This window comes from Papio anubis, chromosome 6, assembly GCF_008728515.1.
Source record: "Papio anubis isolate 15944 chromosome 6, Panubis1.0, whole genome shotgun sequence".
NCBI classification, from domain to species: Eukaryota; Metazoa; Chordata; class Mammalia; order Primates; family Cercopithecidae; genus Papio; species Papio anubis.
Window position 1 is genome coordinate 68351174 of NC_044981.1, and position 25315 is coordinate 68376488.

General features: G+C 39.0%; 1 protein-coding gene and 1 long non-coding RNA gene across 8 annotated transcripts in view; one reads left to right on the forward strand and one right to left on the reverse strand.

The window, feature by feature from the left end:
- KCNQ5 (potassium voltage-gated channel subfamily Q member 5) overlaps positions 1-25315 on the forward strand; it is a 564981-nt gene that overhangs the window by 480475 nt on the left and 59191 nt on the right. For 4 of the 6 annotated variants that reach the window (XM_017958018.3, XM_021936800.2, XM_021936801.2 and 1 more), the window contains 3 exons: positions 2319-2413; positions 11851-11907; positions 15452-15672. In XM_017958018.3, the coding sequence (XP_017813507.2) occupies positions 2319-2413; positions 11851-11907; positions 15452-15672 (373 nt within the window). Of the gene's footprint in view, positions 1-2318; positions 2414-6338; positions 6366-11850; positions 11908-15451; positions 15673-25315 lie in introns of all 6 variants that reach the window. The other 2 variants (XM_017958019.3, XM_017958020.3) reach the window with 2 other exon arrangements.
- On the reverse strand, positions 12126-24333 carry LOC116275305. 2 transcript variants are annotated; one of them, XR_004184319.1, is made up of 4 exons: positions 24156-24333; positions 18653-18751; positions 14263-14407; positions 12126-12208 (listed from the first exon to the last, which is right to left on the reverse strand). It is a non-coding gene; the product is annotated as an uncharacterized LOC116275305 (long non-coding RNA). The 2 variants fall into 2 exon arrangements; XR_004184318.1 differs by lacking the exons at positions 12126-12208; positions 14263-14407; positions 18653-18751 and adding exons at positions 21837-21916; positions 22807-22962.

Genomic DNA, 25315 nt, shown 5'->3' on the forward strand with positions numbered 1-25315 from the left:
CTTCCTGTGTACCCCTTCGCAATCACTATCCCATGAGGATAAACACTGTGGTACCTTCTAACAGCATAGAATAGTTTTACCTGGTTTTTGTACGTTATGGAAATGTACTCCTTGGTGTCTTCTTTTTCTCACTCAACATTATTCACATGAAGTTCATCCATATTGTTGAGTGTAGTTATATGTACTATTGGCATGTAATATTGTACTATGTAAATATATCACAAATATTCTGTTTATTCTACTGTTGCTGGGTATTTGGGCATTTCCAGCTTTAGTTTATTAGAAACCAACATATAGAGCATATCTTTTAATGAACATATATAAGCATATATGTTGAAAATATACCTAGGAGTGTGTAGTTGTATAATAGTATACATAAATGTTCAGCTTTCATAGAAACTTCCAGTTTTCCCAAGTAGTTGTGTCCATTTTTAACTTTTATTCAGCATACATTTATTCAATGATATTCTCAGGAAGAGGAATATTGTTAGATCACATTTTATTCATTGTAGATTTCACAATCATGACTGATGGTTATATAGTAGGGATATGGCCCATTTAAATGAATTGGTCCACCAGGCATGGTGGTTCACGCCTGTAATCCCAGTACTTTGGGAGGCCGAGACGGCAGATCACTTGAGGTCAGGAGTTCAAGATCAGCCTGGCCAACATGGTGAAACCCTGTCTCTACTAAAAATACAAAAATTAGCTGGGTGTGGTGGTGCGTGCCTGTAGTCCCAGCTACTCAGGAGGCTAAGGCACGAGCATCGCTTGAATCCAGAAGGCAGAGATGGTAGAGAGCCAAGATTATGCCACTGCACTCCAGCCTGGGGGACACAGGGAGACCCTATCTCAAATAAATAAATAATAAATAAATAGGTTTGTCACATAAAATAGAATGTTTTGATTAATCTACTGTAATAAAAAAGTTTTCTCTGAGGAGACGGGAGTAAATACCTGGCCATCAGAGATGTTTGCAGGCTCATTACAAAGAAAGAAATTTACCAAAATCTATATGGGAAAGTAAGGTCAGGCAGTCTCTCAAATGAGCAGTTCAGATGGAAGCTTTTCCAAAAACAGTCTTCAAGCAGCCAGCAAGTCTCCGTGGAGGGATTCTATGACCAAGAGCCAGGCAATCTGAGATACTGTCTCGACTCCACCAACCTTGTATAAACCTCCTCATTTATCTGAGCCCTTTTTTTCTCACCTACAAAACAGGAATCTTAATTCACACTTTGATTGTGAGGATCCCATAAAAATACTTTGTCTTATGTGTGCCAGGTATAATTACATGAAACGGAGAGAGTTTATGTTTTACGTCAAAGAGCTATAAACATGTTCTTAGGTCATGGCATAAATCCTTAGGTGTTTTCCAGCTATACACCTAGAGTACATTTTAGTTCTCATTTTAGTTCTGCTTCTTGTTATCACTATCTTCATTTTTAGCATTAGAAGTATTGCATAGTTCAAGGATTTCATTAACTAAATCATTAGCATACCCTGGCATTCATTAGTTAACTAGTTAGCTTACTAGTTGCATAGTGGATTTTCATTAGTCCTTTGTTTCTCCCTCATCAAATATTGATTAAAGATCAATCTCTGGAATGTATGCTCATGCTCAAGTTACTTACCTAACTACTGTCTTGGATTTTAGCATTTAGCCAGTCAATCATCACTTTTTGTTTTAGATAATATAGTATCTTTCCCTTACCAATTCAAAAATTACATTATATTACACTTTTGGGGCCTTTTGCTTCTTGGTTTGTTGTTTTGAAAAGCAGTTCTGTCCAGGCGCAGTGGTTCATACCTGTAATCCCAGCACTTTGGGAGGCCAAGGCGGGCGGATCACTTGAGGTCAGGAATTTGAGACCAGCCTGGCCAGCATGGTGAAACTCCATCTCTACTAAAAATACAAAAAAGAAAAAAAAAAGAAATTAGCCAGGCATGGTGGTGGGCACCTGTAGTCCCAGCTACTCTAGAGGCTGAGGCACAAGAATCGCTTGAACCAGAGATTGCAGTGAACTGAGATTGCACCACTGCACTCCAGCCTGGGCAACAGAGTGAGAGTCTGTCTCAAAATAAATAAATAATAAAATAAAATATAAAATAAAATAAAAGCAGTTCTGATGTAGTGCAATATGTTTAACAGTCAGCTGAAAATGCCAAAGTAGCCTTCTTCTTCCTTTGGGTATTTATCAGGGCTAAGTATGAGAGGCAAAAGATCTTAACGTGTAGTAACTTAATCATTTCTCTTTTTATTTTATTCTATCTCCTGCTCTCTTTTTTCTTTTTCATGTCCCCATCTATGCCACATGCAGTGTGTTTGGCGTAGTTACGCAGCTGATGAGAAATCTGTTTCCATTGCAACCTGGAAGCCACACTTGAAGGCCTTGCACACCTGCAGCCCTACCAAGTAGGTATCAGTGTGACAGCTGCCGCTGTAGTTGAGTCTTTTCAAGTGTGTTAAACAAACCATACCCACACGCACAAAAAAAGTGTTAATGTTTGGCTTGTCTTATTCTCTGTTGCTCCTAGAGAGATTCAAACCTATTTAGTAGCAATTCTGGCACAAAACTAAATGGAATCAGTATCATTCCTCACAATCCACAGATTGGGGTTAAAGACTAAAAGAATGTAAACTTTTATAGAGATTTATTTCTACTATTTCATGCTTATTTTCTAATGTCTCATTTCATAAAACCCACCAGCATCCTAAAGGTAAGCACCACAGTTCTTGAAAAACAAGGATTATTTATTTTGCACCCATTGTCTGACCCCAAGAGATGAGTGCTTAGAGAGTAATCATCTTTGTATGTTTAAATCTCTCAAAGCCATTTCTTATCTGGATCCCCTCTGGATGATCCTCAAGCTTTCACTTGCAGATCAAACTCATGTCAGTGACGAAAGAAGAGAAAAATAGGAGTCCTGATAGGATTATAGTTTAAAATGAGGCAATGGGATCCAGCAGATTAAAATTTGGAATTAGCATTCACAATTTTAAAGTAAGATTACTTTTCTTCACATTTCATTGGCCAAAGTAAATCACCCAGCCATGCCTAAACTCAAAGAAAATGGGGAAGTACAATTTTACCATGTGCCTAAGAAGGAGGCAAGAACCAAGGACATTATGAACAGTCCTAATGATTACCACAGAGACCTGTAATTTAAAGAAAAAAGAAAAGAAAAGAAAAAAGGCCTTAGTCTTGGAGTCTTGGAACCCTGGACTCCAGTTCAACTATCACAGAAAATGTTAAATCGTATTCACCACCTAATTAAAGAAGCCCTCATTGAAATACCAAAGTCGTAAGTCATGAGAAAGGCTTTCTGTGAGTCACTCAGCTTGATTAGCATAGTCTGTTCCTCAGGTTGTTCAAAAGTTATTAAATTCCTCATCCGACTTAGCATTTGAGAGCACTGGCTGTTTTTCTTCATAGCCCAACAAAACCTTAATCCTAGTGGCTTCATGGGATTCAGGACACCTAACTACTGTGACTCAGAAAAAAAACCACCTGTTCTTACTGATCTGGGGGGATATCAGCTGAGGAAACCTCCATGACATTCCCTGGCAGTGCCGTCTTCGTGGAGGTTTGCGATGCAGCAGAATGTGTACCATTGGGAGGCACCAGATCCATCATTAACTACATTACTTCCCTGTTCTGCCCTTGGCCTCAGTTTTCCCACCCACAAAGAGAAGGACAAGAGTTGGGCAAGATGATTTGTAAGCTCTAATGGGACATGCCTCCTGGTGGGTGGTGTCTAAAATTCTTGTCAGCACCTGGGACAGAGATAGTCATAGTAATCCAGGGATTTTAGAGAGGATGGAACCTTAGCATGGATAGAAGCATGGATGCTGTTGAATGCATGTGTGGATTAAAATCCTCTTTTCATTTAGATCTTGAAGTTTCATTGAACTTTTTATTGAGTTTAAGACCCTTTCAACATTTTGATATTAAAAAAACAAAAATAGAACATAACTCCTGTGCCATTTATTCCTTGGGAGTATGAACCAAAAACAAGAATTATATGGAAATTGTATTTCTTGTCTTCATGAAGTTTGCTAGGTAAATGTAAAAAGGGAATCTGAGTAGCAAAACCGATAGAGAATTCTCAAGTGACAGAGGAGAGTGGTCTATTATCATATGTGATTATTTGGCTTCCCACTTACTGCAGTTTTTGGATTAAAAGCCATTCTGAAGCCTGGAAAAAACTGTTTAATAATGAGTCAAATTCCCCCAGTAAATCAACTATTATTTTATTCACATAAGTTCTTTCTATTCTTCTGATATTTTCCCTGTCTTAAGGTGGGGGTGGAGGTGGAGGAGGATTTATGCAAACACCTGTGTTCATTATATCCCACTGTGCCTGTCAATCTTCCCCTCACTTTCCTTTTCCTGCAACCTCATGAACCATGGGGCTCAGCTCCATTGAATGAAGAACAGTTATTTGTCCAGAATGACACAGCAGTCACTGATAAAGTTCATGGGAAACTGGATGTCCTAACATCTCTCCCTCCAGTAATGCTTCATTGCTTCAAATTGCAGAGGTTCTTAATCGTTTTTGTTGTTTTGTTAAACCAGTGAGAATATGATGGAAATTATGGGGTCTTTCCCAAGAAAGATATTCAATGCACAAGAAAATCAATACTTTGCCTACAATTTTAATGTATTAACAGAGTCCCTGAAGCCAAGTTCAAACTTTTGCTTTACAAAGCAAACTTGCTTTAATCAAGTGACAATAAATTTCAGTGACTTAGAGGGATCTTTTTACATTTAAGTGGCTTACCGAATGGAGAGTGTTGTAGTAAGAAACAGACTACGATTGCTATTTTATTTACATTGTGTATTTTCCTTTAGCATTCAGCCTAAGAACTTCTGATGGGAAAGATCATTTATTCAGTCATGTATGCTTTCAACAATTACTCATTGAGCACCTATGATGTGCAAGGCACAGTTCTAGGCACTGAGAATACAGCAGTTGGAGTAAAAAAAAAAAAAGTATCTCTGGCCTTGGGAAGTATGTATTCAAGGGATGCTGGGATAGACAATATAAATAAATAAATAAATAAAGGATATGTTAGATGGCATTAAGTGCTAAGGAGAAAAGTAAAAGAAGGAATTTAGGGAGCACCAGAGGCTATAATTTCAAACAGGTGGCCAGGGAGAAGATCAATTTATCAACAATATCATCACCCTCAACAATGTTATTGTTATCATTAAAAAACACCAGCCCCATGCTCTTGTTCCCCATAATTTTAGAGATGTGGTGGGATGCTTTGATTCCACTAAACAGGATGAGAGAGAGGTCTTAGAAATAGCTGTGCAGGGCAGAGATGAATAGGAGGAGGGACACTCAAACCTGCCAGGGATACAACCAGCAGTTCCTTACTCTCTCTTTTCAGGTCTGGTTTGTCTCTTACATATACTCTAGAGGTCTTAGCAGTTCTATTTCAAAGTTTTGTTTTAATAACAGAAGAGTGTATAGAAGCAAGTACTTTTCTTGATTTTCTCCTCAAAGAGAGTGAAGCCTATGCAAAGGGCAAAACACAGGTAAATATGCTATTTAGGGAATGAGTCAGATATTTTATGAGGCTATGGGGAATTATCAAGCTCCAAGAACACCTTATAGTACCTTAAGAAGTGGGGATTTGTAGGTTAGCTAACCCAATGCCTTTGATTTACTCATAAGAAAACCAAAACCAGCAAGCAAATGAGGTGCCTGCCCAAAGGCACACAGCTCATTTGCAAAGAGTACAGACCCTACACCATGGTGCTTAGACCTAAATTTGCTAAAATGAGTTATTACAAATGCCACCCAACAGTATAGGCTAAAAGAGTTTTGATAAATATTCTATATACCTTATTTAATCCAAGGAAATTTAGATTTTATACAATACAAAAAAAAATCTGCCTCAGCAAGTGACTGAGATACAATTCGTTAATGAATGCAGATTTAGAAACCTAAGTCTGCCAGAAGCACAGAGAACAGTTATGTTGTAACTAGCAACATTCTAAGAGCCCTTGCTAATGCTGGTTAGATCAGAACCACTTTTTCTTAGCCATGGATAGCTTTAGCTAATGAAAAGTCTATTGTTTTTGGTTCTATGTGGGCAGTCTTGACTTCGCCAAGTAAATGTTGTGCTAGCTCAGGTCTGTATCATAAAGAACATATGTTAGCAAGTTGAGTACATTTATTATAAAGAACATTGCTTTTGTGGATCTTGCATGAAAAGAGTTACTTAAGGTACTTGATTCCCCAATCTCCAATTTGGCCATTATCAAGTGCTATAAATATATTCACTGGTTTATCATCATTTCTCTTCTGCCTGCACGCACCTGAAGGAAAGAACAAGGGGAAGCATCAAGCAGGTTTGTGATTTCTCTTTTGCTACATGTTTGTTTATAAATCTGATACCTACCAGATGTTTTAAATGTGTCTCATGTGAGTAAAATCGATCAACAAATACAAGATGATTAAAAGTGACCTTTCACAAGACTGCCTGCAAAGGTTGCTATTTTATTGATTTTCCCCCCTTAGTATCAAAGTGTCTTTCCCTAACTCACTCCCTGCTTTTTAAAAATCTGTAGGGCATAGAACATTTGGAGTGGGGGAGGAGGGAAATTGATCTTGGATTAGACCCTGCTGTCATTTTCCCAGACAGAAGTATTATCATAGTATTCAAATATGGTAATCTAGAGAATGAAGGAAATGAATTTTTTTCTGAATGTTATAAGTCCAGGCAGCAGTCTAGGATACACTCCCCTTCACTAGGGTGCTTCTTTTGGAGTGAGATATATATATATACATATAATCATTTTTTTGGTAAGATGAAACCATCTTGCTGTGACAGCTCAAGATCTCCAGCCCATTGAGTGCTGCAGTCTACTCAAGTGACTCAAAAAGAGCCCCACCCCCATCTTTTAGGAAGAAGACAGCCCTCCCAAAAATTCCCCAAATAATTTACGATCAGTTTCCCATGACTTAGATGGAATGCTTCATCAGATTGCAGCAGAGAACTAAACCTAGAGGGAATAGGAGGTGAAAGAAAAATGTCTTGATCCGTGTTAATGAGTACCAGGAAGTAACTAGATTTGAGAGCAAAGCCCTGAAAAACAGAGCCAGGTGGAACCCAGCATTAATGATGTGAAGAGTGTCAGAGGCAGAACCAGCAATGAGAATCCCAGGTGCCTGGAAAGCAAGAAGAGATACATTTTTTTTCCTATCATTGTCACTTTGTTTCCGTAAAGAAATGAAGGCATCCACCTACCCAGAGTTAGTCCCTAAGTGGAAGCCAGTGTGGGCCCAGGGATTGTTCTTTTAGCTTTGTACTATTATAATAATTACATTAATCATAATATATCTATGCAATACCAAAGCCAGTTTTGAAAGTTCACTTGGTGTGTTAAGGCTCTGGACTATCCATTTTTGCATTATATTTATATGTAAAGATACACAAATCAAAACATAAATGCATTCGTCTATGATGGGAGATAGGTACAATAGGATATACAACATCAGGCACATGTTCTGGGTAGGTAACCTACCCAAGGGATGGCATTAAAGTCCCTTGTCTTATTTGGTAGCATAGAGTTAGAGCCAAGGGCATTGGATATTCCTTGGTGATATTTCCAGGAAAAAAAATAGTTCTTCCCCACTTAAGAAATGTTTTTGACCAAAGAGAGGTTCTAGTCACTAGATTCAGAATAGTCTTTGCCTAGACACTGGAAGAGACAAGCTGACCAATTCTAGACCTTTAGTCCATCTTCTAGATTCCATACAGAGCTCACCATCCTTCTGTTGTGACAATTTTACTTGAAAAAAGTTACACAAAATAAATCATAGCCATTTTAAGCTAGCTTATAGCTGCTTTGGTGATATTTTTAAAGCTTTCATTGTCTCAGGAGCTATCCATTTACTAATTATCTCAAAGGGTCATCTGCCCCCAAATCCAAAGGACAGAGACCATCTTTGACACAAATTCCAGAGCTTCCTGGGGGTGCAATCACCCATCTTAGTTTCATCCTCCGAAACGGAGCTGTTAACAACTAAAAGAGAAGTTTGTAAATGACATGGAGGTGCTTGAACAAGTGTAAACTCTATGACAATTCTCAGTGAGGGTACAATGATATTGTACTGTTTTTCAATGTTAGCATAGCAGAAAACAAAGACAAAATTAAAGTGTCACTTTTGAGCTCTGCTCACCAGTCCAAAAACGAGCTTCCTACTCAGTTGTCACAATTCAAAAAAACTACCAACCAAATTTTCCACATTTATGATGTTCGCATATACCTACAACATTTACTGTCTGCATACAGCAGACTGAGGTTGTCAAAGAAAACTCACCCATAGGTTTAAATATGTACAAAACCACTGAAGTTGGTTGATGACTTAGAGAATCACACACGGAAATTTCTTGCTTCTCTGTGGTCATTGAACATTTGGCAAAAACAACCTTGAAATAAGTCCTGTACTATTACTTAAGCTAGATTCCTTACTTAATGTCTTATATTTGATACACTTAGGTCTCTTATCTTCCAACTAGCTGTCATACCACCCTGTGTAAAGCTATGACAGAATGTGCTCAAGAAATAATTCTTGGATAGAGTAATAAAATGGCCCTGACTTCAAGTAGTTTGTGGGAAGAGATAAAACACCAACAAAAAATGGGAAGAGGGCTGGGCGCGGTGGCTCAAGCCTGTAATCCCAGCACTTTGGGAGGCCAAGACGGGCGGATCCCGAGGTCAGGAGATCGAGACCATCCTGTCTAACACAGTGAAACCCTGTCTCTACTGAAAAAAAAAATACGAAAAACTAGCCAGGCGAGGTGGCGGCGCCTGTAGTGCCAGCTACTCGGGAGGTTGAGGCAGGAGAATGGCGTGAACCTGGGAGGCGGAGCTTGCAGTGAGCTGAGATCCAGCCACTGCACTCCAGCCTGGGCGACACAGCGAGACTCCGTCTCAAAAAAAAAAAAAAAAAAAAATGGGAAGAGAGGAGAAATATAAAAAGAAAAATTAAAAATTAAAAACATTGCAATAATCTGAGGAAAGTAAGTTAAAGTCCCATTTAATATTATGTAAACTTTCACCTTGTTGTGCTCCATACACAGAATTTATAATCCTGCATAATGAATGCAGAAAGGCTATTGTAATAACAATAGCAACAGTACTGTCTTAGAAAGTAACAAAGTTGTCTTTACCCAAGCAAAATATGCACAAAGTAAAATGCATTTATAATGAGAATTCTTCCTTAGAGAAGAGTAAATCTGGGTCCAGAGTATTGTTAATTAATGTTTGACCCCATTTCAAAGGAACTAATTGACACCATACAACTGCAAAGTCATTTACTGCCTTTGGGACCACTGAGTTATTGATGGTGGTTCAGATAGGCAGAGTAGACAAGCTTTGGCTCAAGCAGGAGCTAACGTTTTCATCTTTTAGCTCAGAGCTTAGAATCTCCTAAGTCCTTCCTCACGGGGTTTTTCTTTGTGTTACAAACTGAGAGTAACCCAAGTGTAGATGAGTTCAACACAGCAGCCAACATCCGCCTCTGGGTGCCTGACACTCTCACCTTGACTGTAGACTGGGCCATACACGGAGAGGCTTTTCTTTCTGCAAAATTGATTAAGATGTCAAACACATTTATAGAACCCTTAGTTAACTATATTCCCGGCTTTGGAATGTTCTTGTTAAAAAGGGATTTTGTCTTTCTACACTGAGGTTAGGGTATGTTTAAACAAAATTTGCCTACGATGTCTTGGGCTAAGGAAAAATATCACATTGTTTGTGACAGATCCAAAAATTTTATTCAGAAACACAATGGCCAGGCACAGTGGCTCACACCTATAATCCCAGCACTTTGGAAGGCCAAGGAGAGTGGATCACCTGAGGTCAGGAGTTCGAGACCAGCCTGGCCAATATGTTGTGAAACCCTGTCTCTATTTTTTAAATGCAAAAATTAGTTGGGCGTGGTACCACATGTCTATAGTCCCAGCTACTTGGGAAGCTGAGGCAGGAGAATCAATTGAACCTGGGAGGCAGAGGTTTCAGTGAGCTGAGATCACACCACTGCACTCCAGCCTGGACGACAGAGCAAGACTCCATCTCAAAAAATAAAAAATAAAAAAATAAAAAATACAAGCCATCATTCTGAAGAAGAGCTTTTTAAATATAGCTCAACTGAGCAATAGTGAAAATACTGTTTCATCGGTTCTCTTTGGTACAGTCAGGTACAAATTACTGTTAGTCTCAGCTGAGCCTGCTGTTTTTTCCTCTACTCCAATCATAAAATACTTCTTTAGCATCATTTAATCACTCATTTCTTTTCCTCTGAATTCCCACTAAAACAGTACTAATCTCATATATGTGGTGGTAAATGTGTTTATTGATTTCATTCTATTAAAAAATTAGTTGGAAGAGTTATTTTTGTAAATGGGATAGGTTTTTTTTCTGTTTTGACATAAATTGTCATTTTTCAGAGAACTGAATTTACCTGTGAACCCATCTGGCCAGAATAAGCCAATATTCTCACCTTGAGGTTTTCTGTTGTTCTCCCTTCCTCCTTGACCAGATTATCAAACAGTAGTTGCTTAGTCATCACATTGATACAAGAAGGCTTTTCCTTCTATCTATCTAAGTTTTATTGCTACAAAAACAGATTATACTATCTGAGGTTTCGAGATTATCTATACATCTTGCTGCCTCTATTTACTCTGTCTTCTTAATCAAAAATGGTTGGCTATATGCCTGCTTGATACTTAAGCTTCCTTAATGGCAATTTTAAAAGCATTACCAGAACCCTTTCAGATTTCTTAGACAGTAAACAAAAGTTGCTTTACCAGGTACCTGTGAGACTGTTGTAAAGATGCGTGTCTTAAACGTTAAGGCACAAATGATATTTTTGTATTACATTACACTCTTGTGCTGTGAGCCACTGAGTGCTTTTCCTGAACCACTCTTGTGTGGTTGGCTTTTGGGGGCGGGTTCTGAGGCTGTGTGTGGCTCTTGGAGAGAACTCTAGAACCCTGGTGGAAGACTGTGTGCTCTTATATTTCTTCTGCGTTTATTTTCCATTATTTCAATTTTCTTTCTTCTGTGTGCAATGAATGATCTGCATGTGTTGTTAAACTAAACTCAGTAAGACTAGACTTTGTTTTTTTTCCAACATAGTCAACTTGAATCATTATTGGCAAAATGTTCCATTGTTTCAAAAACAATCTTTCCAAAATGGTCTCTCCTTCTGTTCACATTTATTGATAGAGGAAATGGATTTAGTCTTCTAACAACACATCATAGGACTTAAAATAAGAAACGTACTTTTCTTTCTTTCTTACAAACCAGCAATCTAGAATCTTTTCTTCTGTTTTGTTGAACATATATTCTATCTGACAATTGGTTACCTATATCAACTATAAATGCAGATGTTTCACACAAACCAAGAACTTACGTTTTTAAATTTCAACAATTAATGTTATGAATGTATTGATTTCTGTAAATATTTATTCTTTGAAGTTCTAAAATATGTTATTACTCAATCATGTATACTATGTTTTATTGATATTTATTACAGGGGTAGCTATATTCTAAAGAATGTATTCTTACATGCTAACACAGAGACTATCATCATTTGTATGTAATGCCTACTTCAAATCCAATTTATCAACCTAGCCGTTAAGATCGCTGGATATCTTTCAAGCAGCACAATTAAACCACATAGTACTCTCTGCTTAGTCTGTGTACTTTTATATTAAAAACAATAAAGCCAAATGGCTTTGTTTTTATAAAAGAAAGAATCCCTAAGCACTTTCCTATTCGTGAAATGCTTAGTAATGTGCTGCTCTATTTCCCTCACTCCTAGTAAGTTCTGTAGTAATAAGCAGAAGCTCTTCAGAATGTACACCTCACGGAAGCAGAGGTACCCAGCATCCGGGCTATTGACATGAGATTTGAGAATGCCAACTAACCTCAGGTGCATGACCAGGTTACACCGCCACCCCACCTGAGCCCTGTTCAGAGACTCACTCGTTCTAGGGACTTCTTGAATGAGGTTTTCAACCCGCTTGCCTGTTGCCTGCTTTGATACTCTCCACCGCTGGGACAAATAGTCGGCGTCCCGCGTAGAACTGGCAGTCAGCCCTTTGGCGCCTCCTTGTGGTTGGACAACTGCTGAGCTGCTGCACGCACTGAATTGTTATGGCTCAGTTGCCATATTGTGCCTGAGGCGAGAATTTGTAGAATGCTTATCCCATGAAGGGCTAAAACCCTAATTAAGTATAACAATAACTACAGCCTTCTAAGTCCCAGAAGATTACTGTGGGGTTATGATGATGCCACACAGTTCCCTGGCAGGGAACAGCCGGTAGTAGACTGCATGCTAGGCCATTTGAATAACCTGTACATCTGATTCCCAGAGACGGGAGAATTCTCTATTGCAGGGTGACAGTGCAGGCTCTGCTGAGCATGGTCCTCAACTGTAAATGTGGGACTGTACACTAAGAGAGATGCTCCAATCAGTGACCACAGCAATTTTTTGTTATTTTCTGCAAAACAAGATCTCCTTGTTAGTCTCCTGGGGATAATCCTTGGCATTCTTCCTAAAAGTACTGCTACATAAATCTTCTTCAAAAATCATATTTATAGATGTCACCCAAAAAAACAGGAAAATAATGAAAACTTCAGTGTACTAGTGAAGAGTCTATATTTTTAATCAATTCAATGTGTGTTTTCAGTAACAGTCACCTAATCAGCTTAATACTCATGTAATCAAGACACTCTGTTGATTTTCAAAGGGAAACAAAGTAGAAAAATAATAAAGTGAGCTTTTTGTAAGAGGACACAAGAACCGATCTTTGCCTTGGAAAAGAAAATTTTGCCTGGTTAAAAAGTTCTTGATTTATTCTTAACTTTCACATAATTATGTCAAAAGAGAAAGTGAAAACATTACATTTTTTCTAATTTAGCATGTAATATGCTGAGTTTATTTTTAAATAATCCTCGGAAATCTTTAAAATAATAGACATTAGCAAATATCCATGTAGTTGAGAAGAACAAAAGGGAAATGTTACTTAGAATTTATTTTTGTCAACTTTAAATGTTTTAAATGGTACTAAGATTTAGAGAATATTATTCCCACTTTCCAATTTATTCATAAGGTAATGTCAAAATGTTTCATAGAGGCAATTTTTAAAAATATTTTTATAAGAATGATTTTTTAAATATGTTTATTATAAATAAACCATGGTGGATTTAATGCTAATACTTTCATTTTGGATGTTTTTACTTTTTTAATAATTGAATTTTTTTAATTTTTCATATTAAATGTTTTTATGATGTCTTATCCATTTCTTTATTTAGTTGGCATAGAAAAGAGGTATATCTTGAAAGTCTGAGAAAATAATTTTTCTCAAAAGCCAACCTTTTATGGTAATTAGCATCTGTTAGTTCCAGAAAAGGTAATAGATAAAATCGAATACAGTGAGGACCAATTGTAATGATACCTATGTCAACTTGAGCTATTCATTAATCTAAATTAAGGTGCAGAAGTGAGCATATGCTTCCTGAACTAGATCATTGTAAATTTAAATTATGGAACAGATGTGTTGAAACTAAAAAGAGATTTGAAACTTTTACAATTTAAAAAAAAAAAAGCTTGAGAAAAGTAGACATTTTTGGGCACTATCCCTTTGACAGATTTGTTGAAATAATTGAAGGCTTTGGGATGACATGGAAAACCTAGCCTGAGAATGAAAAGATGCGGATTTATGATGTTATTGTTGCTCTTGTTTAATGTAATCTATCATTTAATCACACATGTGTCAAGTACAGATAAACCCTTCCACTGTTGGGATTGTCGTAAAGAACTCTTGAACCCACCTAACCTCATCACCAGACTGCCCCGCCTGTTCTTTGCATGTGCCTTCAGCAAGTCATGCTGGACTTAGCTGTGTCTGCATTTCAGAGGGGAGCTGTCAGTTGCATGGTCAACTTGTTTATTGTTTCCAGAACTCCCTGACCACCAGATCATGATTTGATTTGTTTTCATGTAAACACACATAAAACGTGGTGCCCTTTTAGAATATCGTTTGTTAAGCAACTAGGCATGGAAAAATAAATGTTACTGTTTCTTGTTAGCTACAAAACACATATCCACTAAACACATTTGCTGTTGGCATGCTGCAGTTGGGGACAGTGGACATTGCGGTAAGTGGAAAAAACAAGGCCTCCACTTCGTCTCAAATAAGCCTTATCCATGAGAACGCTGCTTTCATACCCCACAAAGGCCGCGGCATGACTCAGAGTAGCTGCTCTGAGAGACTTCCCTCAGATCCGTTGCCCATGATTTCTTCAGGCCCTGCAGAGTCCTGGGCCTCTCATATTGATGACAGTATCACCTTCTAATGAATGGCATAGTTACACTACAAAGGAAACAAGAAAAAAAAAAAAACAAGAATGGGTACACAAAGCTTCTTACAGTTCATTTGATTTCCATAAGAATCCCTCAGCTGTGTTGCTATGTTTATCTCCATGTTAGAGATGAGGACCCTAGCCCCCATGTCTCTAATCCCAACCTGCCCTTCCTAGCACATCACAGCATATCTCTTGATTAGGAATGTGTGAAGATGCACTTTGGATTTTATGATTGTTGTTAATGCTTCTTTTATCAGCCCACAACAATTGAATCTTAGCCAGCATCAGAGAACTGAATGCCTGAACAAATATAATTTACCAGTAGCTGCCACAGCAAATCAATAACCTGTTAACTAGCAGGAAATTGTGTTAGTGAACATAACATCTCATTCTGTTCATCAGTCATCACATTCATTATATGTTGGGGCTGTTCTATCTTGTGTGGTTTTCATCTCACAAGAATGAATGTAAGCATAAAAGAAATCTAATGTTAAGTGTTGTATGTTTAATATTATGTATGTGGTGCTACCAACTGCTATGAGATTGCATGAATTTATGGATATCATAATCTTGCCTGGAATATAAAATGCATGCCAAATGTAGGTATATATGTAACTGTCATCCCTGTTTACCTGTAGAAATGTCTAGAAATTACAAAGAGATATGCTCCCAAACAAAATATAATTTTTTTAATCTCAGAAGTTGAGGTTAAAGCTAAAATTACCCAACTGTTTTTCAAGTGAATTCCAAAACAGTTCTTGGTTATCTACAGTGTAATTGTGTACAAACTGCTGTATGACCTCAGTCCTTTCTACAATGAATCCAAAAAGGATGTATGTACCTGTAGAATGAGATTGATCTCAAATGAATGCTAATATAGAGATTAGATAAAGCTCAAATCTTAAATAAGGGAAATATAATTGCTATGCTCCTACATGCTGAAAACATCGTCTATTGAAATATATGACCACATGAGCTTCATCAAATTATTTACCCAAGCAAAGTGGAAGAAATTGCTTAAAATGGAATAATCATGCCTCTATTCTCCACAGTCAGAAGCTGAGTTTTAAGGAGCGAGTGCGCATGGCTAGCCCCAGGGGCCAGAGCATTAAGAGCCGACAAGCCTCAGTAGGTGACAGGAGGTCCCCAAGCACCGACATCACAGCTGAGGGCAGCCCCACCAAAGTGCAGAAGAGCTGGAGCTTCAACGACCGAACCCGCTTCCGGCCCTCGCTGCGCCTCAAAAGTTCTCAGCCAAAACCAGTGATAGATGGTAAGCCCTGTTTTTCCGTAACCATTTTTAATTCGATAGTGAGTGAGATTATGAAGTAATTAATTCTCCATAGTGCCACTTGAAGATAGAAGAAAACAACCCCAGGGAAAGAATTGTTTGTTTGTTTTATTGGAAATGTATTCGTTGCCTTGGGCAAATGTACAGAACATAAGTTTACTTTTGGAAACCACTTTGGCAGCTAAATTTACATTTCAAAGAAGCCGACAAAATGTTGTTAATTCTTCACTTGTATCTACAAATGTATTTATCAGACAAGGGCCACATTAAGATCAATGGGACTGTCATTCTGATGTATATGTGACGTCTGACCAGCAAAGGTCCAAGACCCAGGAACCACCAGGTGCTCTGTGAATATCTTGAAACACCAATAAGAAGGGTGATCATTTCTGGTCAACAATGAAGGTGCTCTTTCCCTCTCTCACACACTCCATCTACCAGCAAATCAGACCACTGCTTATCTTCCTTAGAGAGGCTCCTGCTGAAAGTTATTTCAAAGTCTTCCAATGATAAGTAAAATTCAAGTTCTTCTCCCAAGAAGAGTTAACCTATTTTATTTATCATATTATGTAGCAGACATTCACTTGCCAACACATTTTATTGAGTGCCACATAATTTTTATGTTTATAAAATAAAATATTTTATTTTTCATTTAAGATAAGCTTGGCTTCCCTTTTAACTAGGCCCCCTGGGATCTCTTATACTGGGCAAGGAACCAAAATCAAATACCATCTCCCATTAATGCATAAAAACTGCAAAGGCTATCAGTCCTTCTGTTCTTTCCCTAAAATAACGTGTATTTTCCCAGGCCCTGAAAGCTCGAGGAATAAAATTAACAACCAGGGGTCATAATCACAATGATCTCAGGCTCCCTGCAGTGAAATCCCTGGAACCTCATTCCACGGGTCCCTCTCAGCTTACTCAGAGGTCCTCAGGGATATCTCTTCCACGCTCAAGTGAGCAACACAAGCCCCCACTTCACGCTTCACTCCACACCCCTGTGGGTCCCATGCTCTTCAGGGCGACCCCTAGTGGCTGCACTGACGTGGCTCCTCCTGGCAGAGCTTGCAGGTCCCACATGGGCGCAGGACGGCTGATCCTGCCGTGCTTCCTCGCAGCCTGTCCTGTGCTAAGGCAGGAAAAACCTCCGCCACCAACACGGGACACTCCTCCATCGAGCCACTTGCAGGATCTGAGTCACTTGTGGCACAGCTTTTCAGTGTCCTCTAGTTTCCTCACTCCCCTCCTAGGATTTTGGCTGAAAGCCCCTGAGCAGCTGAGTCAAGAGTTACCAGTGACAGGGCTTTATGTTGCACTCAAAATAGACTTGCTGAATATAAATGGCTACATCCTTTCTGGAGGGCAATTTGGCAAAATATATTAAAAGTCTTTACATATGTCTAAGTCTAGACACATCCCACCTACCAATTCTATTTCTAGGATATAATAGATACAATGAAACAATATCAGACATTAGAAATGATGCCCTAAATTAGAAATTATTGACACAGAAAGATAACAAAAAATAAATCATTCCATTTATATATATTCTATAAATTCATATATCTATAGAAAAAAGTATGGAAAGATTTACAAGAATGTATGAACAGTTAGTTACCTTTGAGTGGTGAGATCACAGTTATATTTTGTTTCTTCATTTTTTTAATCTGTATTTCCTAATTTTTCTACAATGAACAAGTAAAGCTCTTGTAATAAGAAAGCAATAGAGAATTTTCTTTAAAAAAAAAAATAAAGCCCTGAGTTTATAAAAACAAAATGATAGGGGGAAAAAAAAGAAAAAAAAACTAGCCCTTAAAAAAAAAAATTAGCCCTTCCTTTCACACACTGCCCTCTCCCCTGCCCCTACTGTAGGGGCCCTTGCACTGACTGTTACTCACCTAACATCTCTCCTTAAGCTGATTTCCATCCAAGTGGTAGAAGGAGCAACTTGTCTTAATGGTGGGAACCAGTCTTCGTTGAGTGCAGGCATGGACTATGTAATAATGTTTAACATATTCTACTACAAATGGAACTTGTATTAGTTTGCTCAAGCTGCTATAACAAAGTACTAGATGCCATGCCTTATACAACAAAAATTTATTTTCTCACAGTCTGGAGGCTAGAAGCCCAAGTTTAAGTTGTCAGCAGGGTTGGTTCCTTCTGAAGGCTTTCTTCTGGGCTTGTAGATGGTCTTCTCCCTGAGTCTTTACATAGACTTTTCTCTGTACCCAGCCATGTGCACATTTCCTCTACTTACAAGGATACCAGTCATATTAGATTAGGAACCACTCTAATAACCTCATTTTAGTTTAATCACATCTCTAAAGACCCTCTCTCCAAACAGTCACATTCAGAGGTTAGGACCATAACATATGAATTTTGGAGGGACACAATTCAGTCCATAGACAATGCTCATGCTCACCCACATCACAGCATCCCTGGCAAACTGAGATGTGTCCCTATCTTCATCCCTGGCCCTGTTTTCACACTGTATTAGAAATCACACATTGCATATTGCAACAGATCCATATTCTTCTAACATGGTCTTCAAAAAGCATTCAGCTTTGTAATGTAAGGTCCTTACTGTTTGAGTATATTTAAATATAAAATTCATAGAATCTGGATTTTTAATTTGGAAAACAAATTCTCCTTGTACTGTTTGGCCAGAGGAAAAGAATTTTTTAAAGACTCTAGAGTCACCACTATCTATTACAATATTTTCAGTATCTGCAAAGATGTCTCAGAGGTCAGACAGAAACAGAAGTACTATTCTCTACCAAATCACAAATTGGAAAGGTCTCCTGTCATCTATTTTCTAGGTTATTTCATACGATTACAGTTTTGTTTGTTTACAAAAGAATTGCTTCTCCCTTGTTGATGCCCATCTCAATTAATTCTGAGTTTCCCAAGTGACCAGAGGACCAACTGCTGTTCTGTTGAAGTTACTTTGTTGGCTGCCCACCTGCAAGAGATAGGAGCTCCTGCCTCCTCATTTAATCCAATAGTCCAGAACCGTTACCTCTGATGGAATTCAATGTTGGGTCTTGGGAAACTGGAAGTTCTTTTTTACAGGGAAAAAAATTAAGTAGCTGTCAAATAAATGTAGGCTTCAGTTATACATCTTTACTTATAGTGCCTCTTTAGGTTTTAAGTATTTCTAAAATCTACTTACTACCATAGAAAATAATATATAACACTTGCAGCCAGCTTTCAATTATTCCATGTCTATTTGCCCATTCACTTCTGGGACTGTTTCCTTCTCCTCTGCTCTCCTCACATGTTTTAGGCATTCCATTGCCCATTAACATGCTCGGGAGAATAGATAAATAAAAGAAAGAATAATGAAAACTCAGATCAACCTTTAAATTAATAACTAAAAGTTACATTTGGAAAATAATAGGCCTGCAATTGAAAGACAGTATAATAGAGAAACAAAAAATATTTAGGATTAATCTGTAAATTTTAATAATTCCTGACAAATCTGATACCCTTTTCTGCAGATGGTAGTGTTTTCATAATTTAATGACTCTTTAAAAAGGTTATTAAATATCCATGGCATTTTTCTCTTGCTATTATTTTTAATAAGATTAACATGTTACACTTAAAAAGGGCACAGTTGTCTCTCACTATCCCATACTTGTGTGTACCAGAAAAGTAGAAAGTAGCAGGCAGATGCTGAAGCCACAAATGACACAGAAAGTAAACTCTAAAGAACTGATGTGGTATTGTCATACCAAATTTATTTTGACCTCTATGATATGAATCATATTTTTAGCTGAAAAACTCTATAATAAAAGATAGAAATACTCTATTCATCGATAGTATGTAACCCTCTTCATACAATTTTAGAAATTAGGTAATATAGAAATATTTTTGTCAAGTATATGAGTAATAATAATGATAAAACTAACATGTATTGAATTCTTCCCAGTGGCATGTGTTGTTCTAAATTCTTTACCTCTATTATCTTATTTAATTCTGTCAATACCCCTGTGGAGTAGTTGTGGTGTTATCCCCATTTTATGGATGAGGAAACTAAGAGTTGAAGCTATGTAACTTGCCCAAGGTCTAGCAGGTATGAGTAAAGGAGCCACAATGCACATGCAGGCAATTGAATTTCACCGTCCTCCTACAAACGTATTCTAAGATGTTCTCCTAGATGTTATACCAATTTCCCTTTAAGCATCTTTCATTTCTTCTCCTCCCCCAATCCCCACCACCCACTTCTTGCCTTTGCTCTTCCAACTTCAATCAGTCAGATTCCCCTTCCCATATCAGCCACTTGACCATGCCACTATCCCATCTTTCTCCCAGCCTCAGCTGCCAAACCTCTCAACTACATCATCTCAAGGCAGCCAGAGCTAGAAGATTAGGCAAATTGGGGAAATGGCCTTTCAATGACCGTTCTCTGTTTTGATCAGGTATCTGGGAAGAGACTCAGGATGACAGCCATACTGGTCTGTGTCTATTTTCCGTGGGAGGGAGGCCAATGGTAGGGTCATCTGAGGCCTGTTTCAAGATGCAAAAGATAGTGTCAGAAGATGCACAGGTGTTGCCAAGAGACAAGCAAGTGGAAGGTGGCAGATTGCAAGTAAGAAATGTAGCAAGCAGCCAAAATCCACAAGAATGATACAAAGGTAGAGCTAGGAGAAAATCTTCGGATTTCTGGTGACTAGTTTGCTACGAGGGAGTCCTACACTTACTGAACCCCACTGCATTTGGGAGTGCCTTGCAGAATTGCAATCAAAGAGTACAATAACCTGGACAGTGAAGGAGAAGGATGTAGCTTTAGGGAACTCCACCTTACAGTGCTTGATATTAGCGAAACACAACATCCTGTAGTAATTAGCATGTTCCTTCCAGAAGTTGTAATAGATTTAAAAATCTGTCTCACATACTTGTATAACCGTGCATGTTTTAACAAATTTAACATTGTTTCTGCTTAAGGAGAAATTGCCATTCCTGCTGAGCAATCTTCAGTGCTCATGTTAGCTGCCATGGAAGGTACATCCTCATCAGGTGTTTATGGGAAAGACTGGCACAGCCTGGGTCCAGGAGATGTTTAGGGTTCACCGGGGGGATCTGGGTGAGATGAAGATGTGGAATATCTTCCGATTGTGGGGGTCCCTCAAGGCTAGTCCCTTTGTTCCAGGCACTGATGGTAATTCCTCTCTCTTCACTACCCTTCATGTTCCTTTCTCCTCTCAGCCACTGTACCAATTAGGATGCATTTAGCAGCAGGGCACGAAAGAAGCAGATTCAACTACCTTAAACTATAATGCAATTTATAATACATAGAAAGAGGCTCGGAGATAAGACAGCTCTCCACAAGCCTCAGGGCTCTGGCTTCATTTCTCTGATTCTGTGAGTCTTCTTTTGACTTTTTCCATCTGTCTGCCTGCCTCCTCCTCAGGCTGGAAGCAAAATGGCTACAGCAGTTGCAACATCTTCTCTCGATGCAACACTTTCAGAGGCAGAAAGAGGCCATCTTATGTTTGCATCTCTTCTTAAAATTGAGGAAAACTGTCCATTCACATATATTTTGCAGAATCCTCATGCCTAAAACAATCACTAGCATGGAGGATGGGGCCACCATCATTGGCTGTCACCAGTCAGGACCCAGCAGCTGGATCTCGGCCAGACTCTCCTAAAGCACATGATCAAGTGTGGGGGGAAGTAACTGGATAAATTTAAGGATTTAGTTTTGGGGACTGGATTTGGGGAAAGCAGCTTCCCATAGTGTAATATTTGATATAGCCAAGAAACCTCTTACACTTTGGGTTGAGGGTAAGGAGGCAGCATGTCCTTAACCATGGTGCTTTCTTTCAAATATTCTGTCTATATGTCATTTCTGTTCCTCTAAATGTCTGGGCTTTTAAAAACATAAAAGCCAGATTTATACTTTTTTTTTTTTTCACTTTTCTCTCATCACATCATTTCCATGAGACAGCAAGCATAGCCTAGAGTGTCCCCTTGAATTTCAAATGAAAGGCAAAGTGGATAAAGGAACAACTAGCAAAAATAAATAAATTCGTATTTCAATCATATAATCCTTCCTCACATACAGTCAGCCCATAAATATTCTATCACCACCACCACTGAGGGAAAACCGGTACAGTTCTCTTCCTCTCCACCTCCTCAGCAGCTTCCTGACACCTCGCTCCTCAAGCTGTTTCTCTTGGTGACTCCTTCTTCCTTCTGAAGTTAATAACTAACCCAGTCTCACCTAAAAATAGCAAAAAAGTAGAAATACACCATGTGGGGTGCCAGAACCCTCAAGTCTTCTTAAAGATAGTTAGCTCATCCTGTCTTCTTTTAACCTCTACCTAGGTTCTAGGCCCACCAGTCTACCACAACCCTTGTTTGAGAATGTCAAGATCAGTGAAAACAGTGAGAAAAAGGCAGCATTTTAATGCAATGGTTTTGACAACTATCCTGAACTAACAGTCTCTTGTATCTATAATGGCCTATTTTCTTCCAAGCAGTATAAATCACAGACTATCAGTATTTTATATTTGACTAATTTATGCACACGGGCTTTCATCTTACACTAATCCTCTTTTATGCTTATTTTCCAATGGCATCTTCCTCCCTCATGTTTTTCTCAGTCTCCCCAGTTGACATTTTTGGTGTTTCCACAAAATGCCAAGCACCACGCCGCACTTAGCATTTTTCCTGACTTTCCATAATGATGGCCCAACTTCAGCCAGGCCTTGATTATAATTTTCCACATGATGCTTCCTGGCACTTTCTGAAATTGCCTGATAATGACTCTGCATTGTGTTGACAGAAATAATTCTTGTTAAAGCAGTATCCTATTAAGGCTTCCACTTAACCTGTTTGTGCAGATTTCTGGCCTGGGATTCTGACTGAGTAGGGCACCCATTCCTGTCAGCCTCTATTTGTAACAAAACCTGAGGGTTTTCTTTAATGTTAAGAACAAAAGGATTTATTGAAAATGATTGGATCTAAACTCTAGAAATTTATTCTCCGTATTTAACTCTATATTCAGCGTAGTTGCTGGAGTAATTCTATGCAAAAGCCTACAAAGGGTATTCAGTAGAATTCTAAAATGCACTTTCAATTCTTCCTTAACTTATTAGTAAAAACCATTACCTGAAGAAATTGTCTCAATTCTGATCCATAGGTAGCTTTTTTCTTTAGTTGTCCGGGTTCTTTATTCAGTCCCTCAGGCATCTTCATTCAAAGACATATCCTAGTCCTCTGCTAGGACCACTGGGGACCATGTTAGAGGCTGGCTACCACAAATGCCTTTAAATAGATTATGTCTTTTAAATTGCAGATTTCAACCAGTCCCTATTGTCTTTCCAGAAACCCAAACCACCAATCCCCCATTCCTTTCAACCTCTCTGTTACCTACCTGCCTTTAACGGCATGGGTTTATAACTTCTAGTCTAACCATTTCATGCCCAGTATCCTTTGTATTGTATCTCAAAAAAAAAAAAAAAAAAATCCTGGCCTCAACCTATAGCTATGCAACGTCATATGTACTCTTGTCCCCCTAAGAACTGCTTCTCCTATTGGGTGGAGAGTGACCTCTCAATCTCTGGTTTCAGACCCCAAGTGACTACGTTATTTCTAGGATTTCTGAGAATAGTTGTGTCTTAGTTTGTTTGGGCTTCTATAAAAAACATACCATAAACTAGGCGGCCTATAAATTTACTTCTCACAGTTCTGGAGGCTGGAAGTCCAAGATGATGGTGCTGGCAGATTCCGTGTCTGGAGAGGGCCCACTTCCACATGAAGGAAAGGGCGAGGAACCTCTTGGGTCTCTTTTATGAGAGCACTAATCCCATTCATAGGGCCCTGCCCTCATAGCCTAACCGTCTCCCGAGACCCCACCTCTTAATACCATCACTTTGAGGGTTAGGGATTTAACATATAAATTCTGGGGGGACACAAACATTCAGACCATAGCAGGTTGCTTCTTCCATTACTTTTTGTGAAATGCTTGTTCTTAGTTTTTAGTGACGGGGAAGTACTTTTCTATTTTGATTTGACTGAAGTTCCACCTGGCTTTCTACTCTAACCCAAGTGCTCTCTGTATTATAAAACAGGATTTCTGTCAGATTTCTCTAGGTTCTGTCCCAATGTTTGTTGTTACTCTACAGTGTTAAGAAAAATTATATTCTGTATCCATTGGTGGATAAAATAGCTCCCTGCTTGAGCTCTGAGTGGATTTCATCTCCTCCCTTCCAGCAGAAACTGAGCTGCCAAATGACCTTCAAGTGCCGCGTTAACCATACCTTTTGGCTTCCGTAGATCCAGGTTTCATTGAGAAACCCAGGGTTATAAACTGGAGCTATATATGTTGTTTCATCAACAAAGTGTGTGTGCACGTGCACATTGATACTTTAAAATGAATCCAAATGCTATATTAGTTATCTATTGTTATATAGCAAATTACCCTCAATTTAGTGGTTTGAAATAACATATAATCTCACAGTTTCTATGGTCAGGTATCCAGAGGCAGTTTAGCTGAATGGTTATGACTCAAAGTCTCTTATGAGGTTGCAGTCAAGCTCTTGGCTGGAGATGCTGGAAGAGGACCCATTTCCAAGCTCAACCGAGCATTTGCTAGCAGGCCTTATTTCCTTGCCACATCATTCACACCCTAGGTTGCCTGAATGACCGCATGACATGCAGCTGACCTCCCCCAGAGAGAACAGAGAGAGTACGCAGACAGAAGCTGCAGTCTTTTATGACCTAAGCTCAGAAGTATTATGCCATCGCTTCGTTCATGTGCAAGTGGTCACACAGACCAACCCTGTACAGTGTAGGTGGGAACTATACAGGGGGGTAATACCAGGGGATGAGGACCACTGGGGACCATGTTAGAGGCTGGCTACCACAAATGCCTTTAAATAGATTATGTCTTTTAAATTGCAGATTTCAACCAGTCCCTATTGTCTTTCCAGGAACCCAAACCACCAATCCCCCATTCCTTTCAACCTCTCCGTTACCTACCTGCCTTGAACGACATGGGTTTATAACTTCTAGTCTAACCATTTCATGCCCAGTATCCTTTGTATTATATCTCAAAAAAAAAAAAAAAATCCTGGCCTCAACCTATAGCTATGCAATTATATTCCACTGTTAGTGCAGACTTTCAAAAGTAATATTAACAAAATATTGAGTATGTGATTACTGCAGCAACAAGTTACATAAAATGAGGAGGCCGGGCGCGGTGGCCTGTAATCCTAGCACTTTGGGAGGCCGAGGGGGATGGATCACCTGAGGTCAGTAGTTCGAGACCAGCCTGATCAACATAGTGAAACCCCATCTCTACTAAAAATACAAAAATTGGCCGGGCGCGGTGGCTCAAGCCTGTAATCCCAGCACTTTGGGAGGCCGAGACGGGCAGATCACGAGGTCAGGAGATCGAGACCATCCTGGCTGACACGGTGAAACCCCGTCTCTACTAAAAAATACAAAAAAACTAGCCGGGCGAGGTGGCGGGCGCCTGTAGTCCCAGCTACTCCGGAGGCTGAGGCAGGAGAATGGCATGAACCCGGGAGGCGGAGCTTGCAGTGAGCCAAGATCACGCCACTGCACTCCAGCCTGGGCGGCAGAGCGAGACTCTGTCTCAAAAAAAAAAAAAAAA